This window comes from Seriola dumerili, unplaced genomic scaffold, assembly GCF_002260705.1.
Source record: "Seriola dumerili isolate Sdu_G_001 unplaced genomic scaffold, Sdu_1.0 BDQW01000088.1, whole genome shotgun sequence".
NCBI classification, from domain to species: domain Eukaryota; kingdom Metazoa; phylum Chordata; class Actinopteri; order Carangiformes; family Carangidae; genus Seriola; species Seriola dumerili.
Window position 1 is genome coordinate 5467922 of NW_019174343.1, and position 19504 is coordinate 5487425.

Genomic DNA, 19504 nt, shown 5'->3' on the forward strand with positions numbered 1-19504 from the left:
TGATTACTGGAGGCCTCTGAGAGAATGATGTGAAACAGCTATAAAAATTTAAAGAAGCTAGAGCATCATAACAATGTCAATCCACTACTGTGGGTTTAAGGAAAAGGTAGAAAATAATCTTTTTATTTCTCCTCTTCAAATGCAACTCATTTTAATCTCAAAAGTTTGATCTCATAAACAATGAGAGGAAAATCTCAACAACAAGTTATTACTTGTGCTCGCCAGGGTAGAACTGTGGCAGAAATCTGCTAATTCTATTGACAGACATCTGATTAATTTACTGTATATGCATGGGTAAGAAAGAACTACAAGTTGACATGAACTGAGCTCAACTATGGCTTTGCAAACAAGTAAGAACAAAAGCGCTGCCTGCTTGCTCCACTTGAGCTGAATAACTTGGGGAAGGCAGGAAATTCAAACCTCCCCCGTCCTCTTATCAGAATGTGGTGGACGTCGCTGAAATTACATCACTCATTCTTGAAATTCAAAGTGCTTTGACATTGGAGTCCGAACGGGAATAACTGAACGCAGTTCAAGTGCACTACATAAGCCATCTGTGTGGTGGTCCCATACTCCTTTAGATGGACTAAATCCTGTTTCACGCTGGAGTTTCCCTTTAATTGCATAGTCACTTAATCCTGCAGCCATTGTCAATAAAGGAGAGAGAGAGAGAGAGAGAGAAAGAGAGAGAGAGAGAGAGAGAGGGAGAGAGAGAGAGAGAGAGGTCCTCAAGATGAAAACAGCCACAAGAAACAAAGCATTCCAATAAACCATCGCTATTCTGACATAGGGTGGTAATAAAAAGCAACACCATGAGTCTCATAATCTGTAAGGGCTGCCTGGGAAACAGTCACACTGCAGCAGCATGTTCACTGTCTGTCCAACAAAGAACACAGTCATTTTAAAACCAGTTTGAAAGCTATGATTATTTAGAGTGAAACACTAGAAATTTCTTCTTAAATACAGTATTTTAAAATTTAAATTAACTGATACTGAATAATTAAACACATATACATTCAGCTGTAAAGGTCCCATATAGTATAAAGGTAGATTTCCATGTCTCTTTTGATTATAAAGCAGGTCTAGGTTCTATATTAATACTGTGAAAGTATCAAAGCCTCAGTCCACAGAGAAATGCACACAGTCACTGCACTCAGTCATGCCCCAAGCCCCACCCGCCTGGACCCACCATCCAACCTTGCAGGGTTTTGTTTCTCTGAGTGTTTGTCTGAAATCTGCTATATTTTTATTCGGTCAATCAGAAAACTGTCAGCCAATCAGAAGAGAGGCTCAGAGCCTCCTCTCTTCTGATTGGTTCACTGACCTGTTGTTACTAGAGCTCCAGAGAGAAACCTGAGAGAGGAGATGTAAAACTACATTGAGATGGTTTTTGGTTGTTAAAACAACAAATAAGTGTAAAAAAAAAAAAAAAAAAGTGTAAAATATGGGACCTTTAAATATCATGACCCCCTAGAAATCTACTGTACTGTGTAGCCAGTATTGCCAACAACAGATATGTCCCATAACTTAGGCCTAGTTATTTTTACAGGTTGATTGCTCCACTTCTGTTGCTCAAAGTTTAGAAAAACTGTCAGCAGAAACAAGTTCCAGTGAACTACACATCAGAAAGGTCTCAATTGATTCACTGTAATAAATAACAACAAACGGCGCATCCTCCCCCCACTGCTCCTTACATCATTGACCTTTCCCTCTTCCACTCATTAAGCCACTGTGGTTAATGGTGGCATTTCACACAATGTAACACCTTTGCTGATTAATCCACTCACCCAGGCATTCGGAATACATATCCATTTATTATGTCAACCGTTAAGGGGGGAATCTGCAGCACGAAAATCAGCACACAGCAATTGCAACCTTAAATCATACACGCTATGAATCCAGATGGTGGTGTGTGGTTGTTGAGGATAGTTTTAAAGCTCTAGTGTTTTCATTTGAATTCATTCAGTTCACATTGAAATGAAAAAGGAGTAGGAGTAAGGTCCCATTATCAAAACAAGAAAAAAAGGATGATATATATACTAGAATGCCTCCGGTATTTAACATCCTTAAGAAACTACCTGTTGTTGTACACAAATAAAAACAGCTGGGTTGTTTTGTTTAGTACCCAACAATCACAAGATTGTTACCTTTATAAAGGGTTTTGATAAAAACTTTAGCCACCAGCTAAACAGACTGTTGATTATTCTTCCCTGGTAGCAAAGTCAAATCTTCATCTTTTTTCTTTTTTTATGAGACAAGAGCTCTGCAGAGTCTTGTCTCTGCTAATATAACGACAGACTGGGTTCATTCCGACAACATGTATAACTTTCAAGTACTGATCGATAACCCCTGGTGTGTTTGTCGCCTTTTTTGCATAATGAAGCAAATTAACATAATGCCTGTTTATTTATCAGGTGGAAGCTGCGCCTGAGTGTCCAATCAATCTTTTCCAAACAACCAGGCTAGAGCATCCAAAATAATAACCCAACATAATGAAGGAACGGAAAGTTAGATGCACAAGTAGGATGTTTGGAGTCATCATAATAACCATAATGGGGATTCAGAGGGATCTAAAACAAACGTAGGATACACTGTTTATATAGAGAATCTTACTTTTTCGCTTTTGGTGGCACAGGATTAATAACTGCACTCGGCGAGGAGAGATTTAACAGGAGATTAGGGCAGCTCTTACATCACTGTGCTTTCCAGACTAGCGTGAAATACTTGGCCTGTTCACAGTTTAGTCTGTAAGCACAGCAAAGCACAGCAGACACAGTCTAATTCCTTTAAAATAAATGCTGTTGTGCAGAATTGAATAACATAATGTATTGCAGCACTGGAGGCACCGTGTTGTAATGAAGAAGACGATAATGCGTGGTAATTAGTCAGTAAAGCCTGAACAAGCAGCACAATAAAGCCTTGAAAATACAGGACATGGTTGCTCACATTCTTCATTCAGCAGCAGCACCAGCGAGGATGCAAGAAAACATCTGTGCCAAAAGCTGCTGTTGAACGTCTAAACCTGGAAGCAGAACTTTATCTTCAGCTCAAAAGATGTGCTAGTGCTTGGCAGGTCTCACCTCAGCAGACTCCAGGTTCTCTCCATTTTTCATCCACCTGTAAGACGGCTTCGGCTTCCCTGTGGCTTTACACTCCCACACCAGCGAGTCGTCAATGAGCTTCTGCACATCTTGGGGTTTCTCAATGAGGTGAGGAGGGGCTGGAAATATTTAAGAAAAAAATGTGAGAGTGAACTGGAGAGTTTTGATAGTGACAAAATAATTTGGCTGTAAGGAAATGATAAATAAGCGAGGGCCATAATTTTCACTGAGATTCAAAATCTGTCAAAATTTTACAGTTTGAGTCTGATTAAGTCACTAAAATCTCTTGACAAAGTAGTCTGACTGCCCACCTGTCATCAACATGTGCTCACAGCGGTGAAGCCTTAGGAGCAGTAACAGATACTTTACATACTTTTTACCCCTGGATTTTGCCTGACAGGCTACTTCCAGGCAGCGCTATCTTATTGCTGGAAGGTTTGGAATGAATGAATGAATGAATGAATGAATGAAACCTTTATTGCCCCTCTGGGAATTTGCTTTGCACAGAGAGAATATAAAAAAGAATTACGTCAGCAATTATACATGACAGCACATGGCCCACTGCGGGACTAATAAAGGACTATTTTATAATATAACATGAAGCATAAGAGTGTAAAAACATCTTAAAAAAGCATAATTTGAGTGATTCATAAAGAACATTGATTGCCAGTTCAAGAAGAGCTGAAATGCAGATTGTGTATGCAGCCTACGAGGACAACTGGAGGTCCATTTCCTCTGCATGTTTTTCAGGTAAAAAATTATTATTACTTTCAATATTCCCCCCAAAGTTGCTACAATTGAACATCAGTCAAGGATAATAAACTGTGAAGGACAGTAGTCTTGGTAAAGGGAAATTTTAGGCAAAAAAATAGGCAGCTCAGCTTTTTTGAACCATGCTCAAAAACTATGGATTAGCCTGCCAAGAGCTATAAGAGATGCAGCTCTGTGAACATTTGACAGCTGAAAAGCTATTTATTTAACTTGGCTTTTAATTAATAATCTCATATTTTACTATTATTAATGGTTTCTATTTTTATTTTTATTTACATATTTTATCATCTACTGTCTTTCTATTTCTACTGTCTAATTTCATTGTCCTTCTATTCGGCCTTATTTTATTATAATAATTACATTACTCATCATGAAGTATCAGGTCTCTATTTTATTTAAAATTGACATATTGTCATTATTGTCATACAATGACAAGTACTCTCGCTATATCTTAACAGTCGGGAAACATTTTATACAGCTCAAAAACAACAGTAGCACCACGAAAAACACTGTATACAGTGACTGAGAATAAATAAATAAATAAAAGAGCAGGATTCATTCACTAATACACCAACATACAGACCATTTCTAATAATGTTATTGTGGAAGACAAAGTTATCCATAATGTGTTATTTGGTAGAAATATACAGGAAAACATGAAATGTCATTAAATTTTGTTAAATTTAGTCACTTTTATTAAAAGACCAGTCAGTAGATTTAGGAGTGACAGCAGCCACCAGTCGTCTGTGCTGAGTTTTAGTGACAGTGACTCTGAATCCCACATTTATTGCACATTTAGCAGCGTTCATGGCTTCTTTCAGTTCTCCCAGTGCGCTTTTAATAGAACAAAAATGATGAAAACCAGATCCATATACATTAGGGTGGCCACTGGTGCCATAAAAATCCTCCCTTCAATACGATCCTAGTAAATGATGGTATAGTTATACAGGAGGAGAATTGATTGTTGCTGCGTCATGCAAGTAACTCAAGGCTAGTTAATGATTAAGCCAAAAAAAAAAAAGTAGTAAATAAAAGTAGATCAGTAAAGCGCTCTCTGTGCAACAACATTTTGGATGATGTGTAGGTCAAGCTACTATCATCCTATATCACACAAGGCCAGTGGCAGGACAAGAGTAATGGTTGACCACACTTTTCCATTCCACAGTCCTCACCTAATGTCACTCTCAAGGAGGACTGACCTTTGTGGAGGCCTTTCGGTAACAGTACACATCCTGCTCTAATTGGCTTCTGCTTTACACTATTTTGCTATTTTTGAGTATAAAGCAGGACAACACAGCAAGAAATTCAATAACTGCAAAAGCATCCCAGCACTATCTCTGTGCATTACAGCTTCTACAATGTGTGAGCCAGAGAGTGTGTGCATATGTGGGTGTTCAGAAACACAGAGAGAAGATTGAAAGAAGTCTGAAAGACTGGCTGAAGAGGAAGAGGTGGATGTAGAGACCAGGGGACGAAGGGGGTGGGTTTGTGTGGTCTTGTGTATTTGTGACAGAGTCCTGCACAGTGGATCACGTGTCACTTCAGGTCTCTAAGATGGTTTTGGCAGCCAAGGCGCCTGCACAAGGTTGGCTGAGGCTGTGCTGTAGGTATCTGCTATCTGTGCTATCCGTGCAAACAGTAAAAAGGGTTCCAATTTCCTTTGACTGAGAGCTGCAGACAGATCTGTTATTTATCCTGCTGCAGAGGAAGCATTTATTTTCCATCTGTGTGATGTTGCATCTACACCGACCCTGTCTTTGGTCTATTCTCTACCCAATAAAGAATTTTTTTAATCAATGCAAGCTTTGTATAATGCGTGGCTGCACTTGAATTGTTTGCTATGTGCTTTAATGTACGCATTTGGACGAGGACTCAACTAGAAAAGATTGCAGAAATGTACTCTATAAAACTCTACCATCACCTGTCGTTTACCATCAAGCAGCATTCATGCTACTGCAATCCTGCATCAGAGCCTGGCTGAGCTGCCCCACCCACTGCACCTTTCAACACCGCATTGTTGTTTTTGTTGTTGCCCCCCCCCCCCGCCCTCCCTCACTGTCAGGGACCCTCACTCTATCCCTCACCCACAGTGAACGTATTGACTCTCAGTCAACACTCACCAAATGAAAGCAGGCAGCCCATCTCTGCCTGCACCGGGCCAAGCTCGCACACAATCAGGCCAAACGTCAAGTGGCTATAGCAGAGGAAAGATGGGAATTTGCCTTATCAGTGAAATCACTATGAGATAATGCAGCGGTAAGTCTGCAGAAACACAAATGTGACTACAACAGGGAAACTAACCTGTCACAGCTCTGTACTTACTCTCCCTCTGAGTAATATCAACATCAACAAGCAGGCAAAAGGGCCATTTCTTTTCAAAGCTTTTCTTCCAGGGATGGAAATTTAACAAAACCACTTGTCTCTGGCTTGGATTGAGTTGAAAACTGCCTCCAGTGCAGAGATTTATGACAAACAGGGAAGAAGATGGTGGCTACATGCAGCCAAGAACTGAACTTCTTTTGCATCAAGATATAATGACTCTAATTTCACCTCCAGCTTAAAATCACTAATGTAATTCTAAGGCAGCACAGATAATAAATTCTCATTTCAGTCGATACTTTTACTGCTCTATGAATACATACATCACTACATCAAGACAGGATGAAGAGAAATCTAACATTTTAAAAACACTACTTTTAATGGGAAATCCAGTTCCTTCATATCCAATCAAAAGAAACTCGAAACACATTATGGCGACATTATTAGAGGGAGAAAAAAAATGTGTTTTTTCATCTTGGTACATTAAAATTGACATGAAAGGTGTGAAAATGTTTTAACAATGAGCACAGTGCCACCGTGAAGTTACACCTTCATCTCCTGTCTAACACGAGGCCCAGCTCTCTGTCCACTGTAGCTTGCTTGGCTCTACAAGCGATACCCTTATCGATTCCCCCGATGGCTCACACTGCTGACGAATGTCTCAAAGGCTTAATTCAAAGGGAGTTCAAAATAAGATTACTGATTTTTATCACTTGTCTGCAGACAGCAGGACAGAGAGAGAGAGTGAGTGAGAGAGAGAGAGAAAGAAAACATATCAAAAAACAGGAGACGCAGTAGATCCCAGCATGCTACTGGGCTGGTATAGTGACTGAGGATAAGAGCTTAAGAGCACTGCAGTAAATAATGACAAATTGTTTAATACCCCAAATGAGTTATTTCTGAGAGCTGACAGCATGATTTGAAGAGGGGAAAATCAGAAGAAGGCAAACAGAGAGCGGTCGAGGCAGGAGGAAAATTCATGGATCATTCAGAGCACCAGTTACAGCCTGGCAAACCTGAGCAGGTCACAATATTATTAAAATATAAATGGAATGGCATTATTTTATCCATACCTACCACACTATATATAGCTGTTTTAAACTCATAAGGTCAGAGATGTCTGCCAACTTTGATTATTTATATGAGCGGACATGTGGGATTCATAATATTTGCCTCAATCTAAAGTTATAAAATTAAGAATCTTATGCTCCATTAATTTTGCCCAGGCCCAAATTTGGCTTCAGAAAACCTAAAATCACAAGTTATTTTTCAAGGTGTTTCTGGAGCTGTTCCATCACCATCTTTAATTAGTTTTAATTTTGGTCCAGCAGTGAATCCTCAATTTTCTTTTGTGTATTTCACTGTGGGAGAAGAGTACACACACCGAGAGCACACCCAGAAATCACAGGTTTGAGGATTGATCTGAGTTATTTTATCACTTTTCTACACACACACTGCGCACGCAAAACTTGAGACACTCTTGTTCTCGCCAAAAGACACATATACTTCTTATTTATATACATATTCTTATATTGCCCTGTTTCTTTTATATCTTGTCTTAATGCCTTTTTATGTCTTAGGTGCAGCACTTGCCTTGTTGTTGAGAGGTGCTTTGCAGAACTATTTCCATTTTAATGCTACTCAATATAAATGAACCATATACTGACTTTATTATTGTTCATGTTTCTTGTCTTATTAGACAGAAAGCAGGTGAATGCAGAGGAAAAACATGCAGCTACTATAGTATGAGCAAAAAGAATGCTGGACATATATGACCAACTTATGTAATAGCTTACATTGTAAGTGTGCATCAATAAACATAGAGAAAATGGTATGCAATATCAGAAAGAGAAATCCCTGAGGTCTGAATAGCTCACAGGTGTTTCTTAATGGGCTGTGTATAGGAACAATGAAATCACATAAAACTTTAACTTGAAGATTAGTCACAACAATTTATTTTACAAATTGTAACAACTGTTAAATTGCAAATTCAAATACAGGTACATGTTCACCAGTGTTGGTTTTTAATGGTAACATAAACAGGTAGTTTATAAAAAAGACCAACTCAGAAAGAAAACTCCCTGCCGCCCTTTGAAATATGTATTTAAATCTGCACTATCCATCATTTTGTAATGGCAGATAGTCGTGTAGCTTTAACTTTGGGAGGAAGCAGTCTGCACATCCCAGTCAGTGGTTCTCAGGACTTCTAGTATCTGAACTCAGCGGGTGTGACTCCGACCACAAGACTATCAGCAACAATGAGTCAATCCACTAACCCCCTTCCTGTCAATCCAGATGCTGCGGTGCAGATTATGTCCCTGACATATGTGCCACTGGTCTATGTATAGTACATTTAACAGCTTTGATCTCCAGTCAAGTTGGATGTCAATCATGATGCCATCTGGTGGAACCCAATACAAGGCTCACCAACAAGGTCGTATCCAAGGGCTCAGCCTCATCCGCATCACTCCTTTAATCTGGATCAAAATATTAGAGGCATCATGGCTGACAGCCTTTAATCATTTTGATGTGCTGTTAAAACGAACCTCCCTCCTCATGTATGCCACATGAGCCACTGGCAGCTTAGAGGACCAGTTGTGTCTGCTTTTGCTGCCTCTCAGTCTGAGCGGCTCTGACAGATGTGGTGCACGCTGGTCAAATATTCATGCACGACAGGATCACCTACCGTAGAACGAGAGCTTTCCTTTCACGGTGTTCATTCCCCTCGAGTTCTCAGCCACACACTCGTACATGCCGGCGTCCTCCTGCTGGAAATATGGGATTTCCAGGACACCGCTGGCTTTCCTCATGTCCACTTTCCTGGGGAAGGGTACGCCGTCCACTTTCCTCCAGGTTATAGAGGGTACTGGGCTGTGAAAACAGAGAAGATTAACCCTCCAAAGTCACAGCTGTCAAATTTTTGTGAATAACTTCTTACTCGTAAGTGGAAAATCTGCAGAAAAGCGTAGTTACTTGTGATTCCTAATAGAGCTGCACAATTAATCGACAAATTATCAAAATCTCAATATGGCCAAATGCAATATCCAAATTGCAGGAGCTGCAATTTGTTTTAATATGGGTTAAATGTGTCAGACATCAGACCATAAATAAAGCATTGTGGTGAGACGCGCCGTCCTACAAGTCAGTCCTCAGACATAAGGGAACATGCTAGTTTGTTAAAGACCCAACAAAAATCATTTTTATATTTGTTTCAGTAGAAAATTAATGCAAAAATGACCATTCCCACTGAAATCATATCGCAATATGATCGTTTGGCCCTAATCCATATCTCTTTTATAAAAGTGACAAACAGGTTTGTGCAGAAAATCTTGAATTATACAAAGTTATACAAAGATATCTATTGATTGTTCTATTGATCTATTGATCACTGTTTAAAACTTTTAATACATTTACTAGATATGTGCTGAATTAGCACTGCAAAATTTCTGAATGCTGAAACATGCCAAACCCAATTATTTGCAGACTGTCCTTTAAAAAAGCATAGAATCATTTGTACACATAGAAGCTACTGTTTCTCCCGGCCCCCAAAAGTATTTCGATTCCTTTGATTCAAATTTCCCTAATTTTGCAAGATTATTGGCAAATGTACCCACATTAACCTTAAATTGTGGTGTAGGGTAAATTTTTGAGATCCTTAATATTTAATGTAAGAGCAGACTGCGGAGCACAACATTTAGTTTTTACCCCATAAAAATATCTATTCCAAGGAATAGATGAAGATAGATAGATATAGAGATAGATACAGAATACACAGAATGTACTGTATATCAAATATAAAACAAAGGCAGCTGTACATAGTACATAGACATGGATACATACATGTACTGAACACAGTTTAGCTCTGGCATACAGTATCTAACATAAATTATTACAGTAATAGTATGTATGTATTCCAGCTCTCTGCTCTCCCACACACCCTTGCATTATTTGTTTTATTATTTGGTTTTTGTATATAGACATTATATTATTGCATATTGTTATCTTTTCTTTGTTGTGTGTATGTGACTATATTAACAGTCACTAGAAAGCAGAATCAAATTCCTTTTGTGCATAAACATAATTGGCTAAAGCTGACAGGTAGAAGGTCTGATAACATGCACAATTAAAGGGTTTTATTCTCTGGTGAATGTAAATCTGAAAAAAATGGAGTGAAGTACAACCTCTCACTATTCTCACTTTAGGCAGTGTGTCACAAAACCAGATATTTTATCAGAAGATTCTTACACTATAACACCTGCCCTGTAATTTCTTAGATATGCAGCCTGGCTTGAAACACATGGGGATTCCAGCAAAGTGGAGAAACACATGAAAAAAAAAAAATATATATCCCAGCGCTTCTCTAGTAATATTTTTCCTTTTATATGCTATTCAGCATGTTGAGCCTGACTTACTTTCCCAGGGCGAAGCATTCCAGCTTTACAGTGGATCCTTTGGCAACATGAACAACCTCTGGAAACTGAACTTCAATCTTTGGCTCATATTCACCCATCACACCTGAAAGAGAAATGCAAATGAGCATCTGTATTAGTGGAAAAAAGTTCTGTTTTTGATTCAAGTTAAAAAAAAAAACTCAAACAAAAATAAATAAATAAAAGAAAACACAAATTGTGGCTGCTGCTGTTGCTAAAAAACTACTGAAAACCTTTTTCAAGTGCAGCCGTCTTTTCACTATAAGCTGAAATGTGTTTCAACCTCCGCCGCTGTGCGATCTGAGCAGCAGAAGAGCGCTCTGCTCTCAGCGCTGTCACAGAACGCTCTCCCATTGAAAATAATGAGAAAAAGAAGCCAAAACACAGCTCTCCAGTGGACATGCAACACACTGATGTTGAATGGAAAAAACAACTTTGAGAATTCATACATGGTTTGAGCTTTTACATCCAGATGAGTTTCATCTTGTTGTAGTGCTAACAGCTGTGAACCAGAAAATGGGCCCATAAAATCCCCCTGGGTACTGCCACTGTGTCTACAAAGCCTCCCATTCACTGTCGGTGAAGCAGCTCTGGTGGATTATAATATTGCTGCTGTGCATGCTAAAATTCTCGGGATAAAGGAGAAGACGGGAATGTTGGCTCTCTGGTTTTTTTCTAGCTTCGGGAGAGACTTATTCATAAATCAAGACTGGAGTGTCTAACATCACTGGAAAGGCACACGTGTACGCTACTCTATTCTTCACCTTAAATGACACTAAGGTAAATCATATCAACAAATTTGTAATTGGGTACACTTTCATTTCTCCGAACTGTGCCAGCTCTCAGCCTTGGGTGCACAATATGGTATTTTAATCCACTCTCATCCGCCAGTGTAACAATAGGTTTTCCCCCCATCACTGTAATTCAGGCCTGTGTTGCACAAATAGCTCTGGAGATGGAGGAAACAGGCCAATTTCATCTCGTTGATTTGGTGAGGCATGTGTTATCAGGATGGCTCCCTGAGTGACTGTGAAAGCTAATTCAGATCCTTATCACAACTGTCTCATACTGGAATGTAAGCACAGCACTATCACCCATGTGAGAGCAGACAGGTGGAAGTGGACGGGTAATTGTCTCATACCATAACCTTTTGTAGGGGACACCTGTTTAATGCTCCTGCCTGCCCCGTCTCTACTTGAGCCCCCATGACTGTGAGGTGGGGCTGATCTTTTGTTGCCTGGTGAGATAAAGGCGTGGTGAGGAAAGAGAGGAAGGAAGCAGAAAAGAGAAGCGCTCTGGGGAAAAAAAAAAAAAAAAAAAAAAAAATCACACCAGCTTTTCACAATTTCTTTGAGAATTTCTTTTCTTAATTTAACATATATATTATTATTATTACTATTAAATGCTAAAAGCATATGGACAACCCAATTCACAGTTTTTTCTTTAAATTATATGTGCTATCTCTAGAACACTAGAGATTCTGTCTAATAATGTGACATAGGCTGTAATTTGAAGTATGTTGGCTAATTCCCCTGAAAACTGCCTCGTCCTTTCTTTTTATTTTGTTACTGAGTTTGCAAGATGAGCCTTGTATTACCACAGCAGAGCTACACAATTACATTTAAAGGTTAACTGATGAAAAGCTGTGATTGTAGCACAATGTTTGGCATTTTTTTGTTTTACTTCCTGTACTAACATTTGATTCTTCATGTATACATGTAACATTATCAATACTATTTGTATTAATCCTAACACTAATTTAGGTAACAATTTATTTTAACCTTTCCTATTATCATTTATAAGCAGTTTAATGATTAATAAGACACTGTAATTTATGTCGATTTGTCAACAAATATAACTCCTCCTGTGAAGAACCCATAACTTACAAAACAATAAATGAATGCTTGATAACATAATTTAGCGTGTTTGTAATTACAGTTCAAATAATAAGTAGGTGAAAAGCAAATGTTGGCATTGGCATTTCGGCTACAGCTTACACAATTCTTTAATATCCAAATTTAAGGAAGGCCTTATAAAAAAAATAATAATAATTTGGTCTGTACATTTATGTGTTAATGTAAAAGAAAAAAACTGTATCTGCCTCAGGAATCCAGAATCACTCAGACTACAGTTGTTAGACAGTTATTTCCTCATGAGTTTTAAAAACATTCATTCAACATTTTTAAACCTGCCTGTAAGTGATTTGAACAAATGTTTTAAGAATGAATGATTACATTATAACAGAATGTAAGGACTGTTATTAATCCAGTTAGGTGTGTGTCATAGGAGTTGTAGTTGTTGACAAAAATGTTAGAAACAACTATGTTGTTATGAGATAAACATTCATTAAGTTTAAATAATGGGTTAAAATAAAGCATTACCACTAATACTTATAGTTCATAGTTTAACAAAGCTGTGTGATATCTTCTTACATCAGATCAGCTATAATTAAAGGTAAAAACCCACATAAATTACATTTTTTGTGAAAATTACATTTAGCTTCATATGTCTTCTTCTACATTACATTAGATACAGTGAGGAACATGCTTCTGGGACAGAGGTCTACAATTAGATTACTTGCTGACAATGACCTTTCGTCTGGAGTGCCTTGATAAGGCCAGCCTAAAGCATCAGATCCACACGTTAAAGGACATGCTGAAATTAGCGAACAATGAGATAATTAACCTTTGAATTTCATTTGTATTCCATAAAACCACTTGTCCTACTTTGGGGTACCAAAGAAACAAGTTTGGCTTTTTGTTTACCATGACCAGGACTGGTGCTTATTTTCAACACTGCTGTATTAAATCATCCCAAGAGATCTCGGTGGAGAATGGATAAGCTGCATTTTTTAGCACTAATGAAAGCATGAAGAAAAATAGATGAAAAACACCAGCCAAACATGAAAGTGGTAAAAGGACATTTTTGTTTGCACAAAAACTCTACATGAGTAGAGGTTCATCACAAATCTTCCTGTTATGGAAGTCTAATGAAGAGGTGGCTGTGTGCAAATACAGATTTAACATATACTCCATTTGCAAATACATGAATATGATTAGGCCAATTCAGAACAATTAAGAGGAAACATTTGCATCCAAATAAACGGCCCAAAGACGGCATACTCTAATTAGCATTAATTATGATGATTACCACTATGATATGCAGCACAGTTATCCCGAACCAACCTCTTAACTAACTAGCCAGAGGTCTTCCGTGCTGTGGTTGGTAATGTTTACATGTTAGTGAAGCTGGTCTGTTCAAAAGCAGGACTCACCATCACTGCGGAGCACCAGTGGAGCGGGTGGACCCTGGACTCGGGTCTTTGTGACGGTGTTGGTCACCACGCAGGTGTAGTTGCCGACATCTGAGGGCTCCACTTTGGCGATGTACAGATTCCCTGTCTCCTGTGAGATGAAGCGACGAGTGTCCTGCTTCACAAACGTTGGGTATTCATTAAAGATCCAGGAAAATACAAGATCTGTGGACAAAGAGAAGAGAAAAAGAATTTGTCATTTAAGCCACACCACGCTAAGGTGAAAATTGATAATAGGATCTGTGAGAGGTTGATGACCATTTTACATGTGGTGAGTTCTGCATACACAACCAGGGATTTGCGAGACACCGGGGTATGTGTTGTCACGACTAATTACAGTTCCTTAGACAAGAATCAACAACAGATAATTTCTAACAAAGACCACAACAACAAAGAACACAGGTAACACTTCAGAATTAGGTACATAAAATCTTAAGCAGTTAATGAACTGATAAAGAACCAATAATGGGTTGCTAATTAGTGAGTTGCTATTTAATGAATAGCAAGTAGTTCCTAACGAGTTCTGGCTTGAGGATACTTGTTTCTGTGTCCCTTCAGATAACATAATGGCAACATGATAACCATCTGACTTGAAGCTAGCGTTCATAATGACTAAAATAACCAATGAATAAAATATGAATAATTACATCATTACATGCGATCATTATTGTATCATTAGCTTACACAGCCACACTGTATGCTAGTTAATGGGATAACTGATATAGCATTTTAGTGTGACGACTGGTTAAAGCTAGTTAGTTCCATCACTCAGAGAAGACAGGTATGTATGTCCTCTGCATTTTCTCCAAACTTCAGGAACAACAGCTGGTCTAGAAACTTCCAGCTTTTCAACACTGAGACAGTCTGTGCTGCTAACAGTTTTAACTACTTTAAAAGGGGCTATTTGTAAGTTATTTCTGACACTGAACGTGGTTCACATTCACATTTCTTTCACAGCTAAACTCATGCTTTTAAAAAACATGGCTGATTTATAGATCGAATAGCTGGTCAGAAGTCTTTGAGTAATCTGGATTTTTTTCTATATTTGCCTTTGTTTGTTTTTTAATGCTCTGTCTGTTTCGTCTTTGTTCATAATCTACAGGTAATTGAGAATTAATAATGTGCCCCTAAGAAACTCGGTATGATGCATATACACACCATAACAAAGTAATCATTAGTTATTGGTTATGTACTGTTTAGCAGCTGATTTGGAGTTAATCAGGAAAAATTCATTAGATGCAATGATTGGTTAGTAAGCAGACTCACAGATACTCTGTTAAACAACTTATGCTTGCTCATTAAAATTATATCAAGCAGCCTGTTCTCAACTAACTAATCATTATCTGATATCTAATCCCTTTTTCAGAATTATTCAAGAGGTCCTGGTAGATATTAGTTCTGGGTCTGTTCCTTATTAGCTCCTTAAATCTTACCATTATATAAACTGCAAAACATGGAATATCCAATATATATTAAGAGTGCATGACGACCTGATACTCTGCAGCAGATAACACATTTGAACCCATAATTATTATCCCTGGTTTATCCACAATAGCTTATTTGATATAGTAAATTTTTCTTTCAACATTTCATAATTTACTGACACCAGTGGTGTTTGTTCTACACATCTTAATGAATGGCTTCAGAGAAGGTGTGAAATTAAGGCTAACTGCTCATTTTAATGCTCATCACACTTTTCACAAGACAGAATCAAGACAGGACCATTTTCCACTGTTTCAAACTTTCATGATTTGACAGGAGTTCTTCAGACGTGCTGTTATGAAACCAACCAAAGGTGTGACTTATTACTAACAGGAAGTGGGGCATCATGTCAGCAAGTACCTGTCAGACTGCTAAAATCGATGAGTTTAAATGTCAGCTTTTCCCCAGTGTCACTTCATTGTGTCGAAGTGTTTCAAAATGAGCAAAAAACACATTTTGAAGACTTGTCATCTCTTTTCTTTTTCTTTCTTTCTTTCTTTTTTTCTTTCTTTCTTTCTTTCTTTCTCAAGAGACTAATCAGGACAGAAGACTTCACTCAGTTATCTGGTTCATTGAGCTTTTTGACATCACCATATTACTTTAAGGAAGAGAACAAATCATAAAAATCATGACCTAGAATTATCTTTAATTAATTATTGCTGATTTGATAAAGTAATAGCAATAATGTAATTACTATGTAATAATAATTAATTAACTGTTACAGTGGATGAAATTAAGTAATTATGGGACTTCATTTACCTGGTCAATAATCCAATTTACACGTGAGCCAGTGTTTAAATTGAAACAAATGTTCAGCAGATTTAACAACATAATACAATTAATATAAAATTTAATTCATAAACCCCCTTTTAAAATCCCTATGTCATCACATTCATCAGTGCAAGTACCATATTCAACCACAGACGTCATCTCTACAGGGAGTTTCACAGAGAAACTAGCAGTGTGATTGATTGATAGCAGAATTACGATGGCATGTAAAACAAAAAAAAATCGATTCATTGCTCCTGGTGTCCAGAAAGTTGAAGAAGTGAGCATCATTTTAACCATGTTAAATGAATTGGATAAGGTGTCTGAGTAACAGCCCTCTACAGGTCAGGCTCGAGATCTATTCCTGGATGAGTTCTTCAAATTATTGATGTCGACTCATCAAAACCGAACGCTGTGACATAATCTGCTGCTGAGTTTTGTTGCCAGTCTAACTGACAGGCATACAATGTGCTGTTTTCCTGCTGAGCTTAATCAAACCTCACCACTTATTAGCAGGCCAGCAATTAAGCAGAACAGTGTAGGAAGAACCCTTCCTCTCCTCTTCCCTAGCTGCTTGGCCATTTATCACAGCATGATCCCATCCTCCTGCTGGCTGAGAGGAGCAGGTAGTGTACCGATCAGCACCATTTGGGGCTTGGGCTTATGGTTTGGCTGCTGTACGTGTGGAGCTGAACACAGAGTAATGGCACAGCAGAGGTCCATAGGGACAGGGGACACTTCAAGGCAGGATAAGGCATGTTGTTTGTGTTTGTTTCCTCTCCAGTGCTTTTGGACTATGGCTGCACCTGCTCTCGTTCTATGTTCAAAACCCATATGCCTGCATGGAACAACATGAGCTGCAGAATACCACAGAGAGCAAAAACATAATGAGATGTCTCACACAGCTGGCCGAACGGTCTTCACAAAATCATCCAGGGCATTGATTTTATGGGTTACACAATGCTCCCTGGTATAAAGCCAGGACATCTTTAAGACAAATTGTAGGAGAAATCCAGCTGCCCTGGGAGGCAGCATTACAATGACAACTGCCATGGTAACAGGAAATCAACCTTGTTTGTATTGTGACAGCAGCCGCCTTGCCACATGAGCTCTAAATAATAATTTGAGTTGTTTTAAGACTAAAATCTAAAAAAAACTGATGTTGCAGAGGTTAAAATATACAATAATCTTAGTGCTGCACTCTTAACTCTTATTGCTATTTCCAAAACATGATCCTTTAGCGAGGGGTCTGCAGAAGTCCCCCAAGAGTTCTTTGTGGTTTCCCTCTAGGTTAAAGATCACTTTGCAGAAGTCACAGTGAATAAAGCTGCTTCACTCACATAAGGAGACACAGGAGCATCTTCAAAGGGCAGGCCTCGCTGAATATTCAAAGGCTGAACAAGACATGCAAGTCAAACATGCCCGTGTCCTTGCATAGCTAAGATCACGCCCCGGCTGAATTGTGATAAAAAGATGGAGCACGGAGACAAAGAAGGTGGGCTGTAATCCAAAAGCAGGTCTATCATTCTTTATGACAGCCTGGAAAGGAAAGTCTTTATCAACTTCGGACACCTGTGGAAAGACACACATATAGTTATGTGTGTATACTGTCAGCGGAAATGTTACTCTAAAGAGTGAACATGTAGTTTCATAAAGACAAACAAAAAAAAATTAACATCAATGGTTAAAAATATGTTTATTATATTTTAATTGCTCCTATCTCTTACTTTAGTTGTACTATGCTTTTGCAGTTTATTCCCTTTTCCCAGAGTACTTCAGCAATTTAGTAGAGTCCCCTTTTAAAACCCTCTTGTTTTTTCATCAGTGAATACACTGAACATGTTTTATTTATAGTATCATAACTTTATTTATATATCATGCAGAGACAAGCTGAGAAAACCAGTCGAAGTTGCTGATGTTGGGCTTTCACACAGTGTCTCTTTTATGTCTTTCGACCATTTTTAACAGGCTTTTGAAATCTTTAAATAATTGATATTTTCAGTGATTTACGGTGGCAAACAGAATTTAAATGAAGGCCGTGCAGTATGAGTCGGCATAAAATCAGATGGTGTTAAGAGTTTTATTTCTTAGATTTTTCTGCTGTTACACTGTATTGAATTGATAAAATGTTAACAAATGTTAAGTCAGACTTCAGAGATGATGCAGTGGTCAAAAGTAACTAAGTATATTCATTTTACTCTCCACAGTTCAGCTACACTGAATAAGCTGTCATTGTGCTCACTTACCAAACAGCAAACAATAATGCTCAATAGCACTGAAAACATCTACTATATGTGCTAGCTGCCACATAAATCAAATCAAAACACACCAGAAAAGCAGAGGTGGAAAGTAGCTTACTTGTATTTTTCTTAAAGGGATATAACAGTCATTTGGTAAAACATATAACGTTGGGGGACTTGTGAGAGATAAAACATATGTAAAATGTATTAAAATTCATGTAGGAAAGGCTGAGACATCTTGACCTCTATTTTCTAAAATATGGGATCAGTCAAATGCTAGATGCTACACTTTCTATAATGCAACTTGATGGCATGTTTTGTTAGACCCTCCCTGTCTGATAAATACCCCACATCTTTCAAAACTTCACACCTACACTTTGTAACTTGGGTGTCCGGTTGAAAATTTGTGAATGAATGTGTTTTTATTTACCTAGTCACCTCACTGCTGCCATGTACATGTACATTGAAATAAATAAATCTGATGGCTTCATCCATACAAACGTCCACTGGGGGATGTATGCAAGGTCCTACTCACAGCCACAGTTCAAATCAACTCTATGCATCTAATTCACTTAAGTTTTGCTTTTCACAATGAAAAGATGAGCATGTGCAGTTAACAGCTGATTTGATGTAAATAAACTTAATGCAGCAGATAACACCCAAACAAACTCCTTGTAAAGGGCAGCAGTTGTATCACATGTAGCCCTCATGTATCTGTTATAGTCAATGACGTCAGCCAGCAGTTGAAAAACCAGCCATATTTTTGTTTTTTTTTTCCTGTAATGTGATTAATTTCTGCACAATACAGGCCCTGGCCTGCTTCTCATCCTGCTGCTGCAGCCTCATGGCAAAGCCAGCCACTGACGCTGTCCCTGGCGGCATCTGCCACCACTGCTTAAAGCAATACATATTCATTTAAACACAAACAACATTTATGAAAAGAATCAACAACTAAAACTCTTCTTTTTTTCTTTTTCTTTTTTATAAAAGCAGCCATCTGTTAATAAAAAAGGGACGTCTGCAGTGTGACTGTTACATCACAGTGGTCTGGCATCGTAATATACATATTATCAGCTGCCT

The 19504-nt window shown here is 38.2% G+C and overlaps 1 protein-coding gene across 2 annotated transcripts in view; it reads right to left on the minus strand.

Moving 5' to 3' along the window:
- LOC111221724 (contactin-4-like) overlaps positions 1–19504 on the minus strand; it is a 159931-nt gene that overhangs the window by 42527 nt on the left and 97900 nt on the right. For both annotated transcript variants that reach the window (XM_022745247.1, XM_022745246.1), the window contains exons 6-9: positions 13896–14099; positions 10604–10706; positions 8878–9062; positions 3081–3220 (exon numbers count right to left, since the gene is read on the minus strand). In XM_022745247.1, the coding sequence (XP_022600968.1) occupies positions 3081–3220; positions 8878–9062; positions 10604–10706; positions 13896–14099 (632 nt within the window). The remainder of the gene's footprint in view (positions 1–3080; positions 3221–8877; positions 9063–10603; positions 10707–13895; positions 14100–19504) is intronic.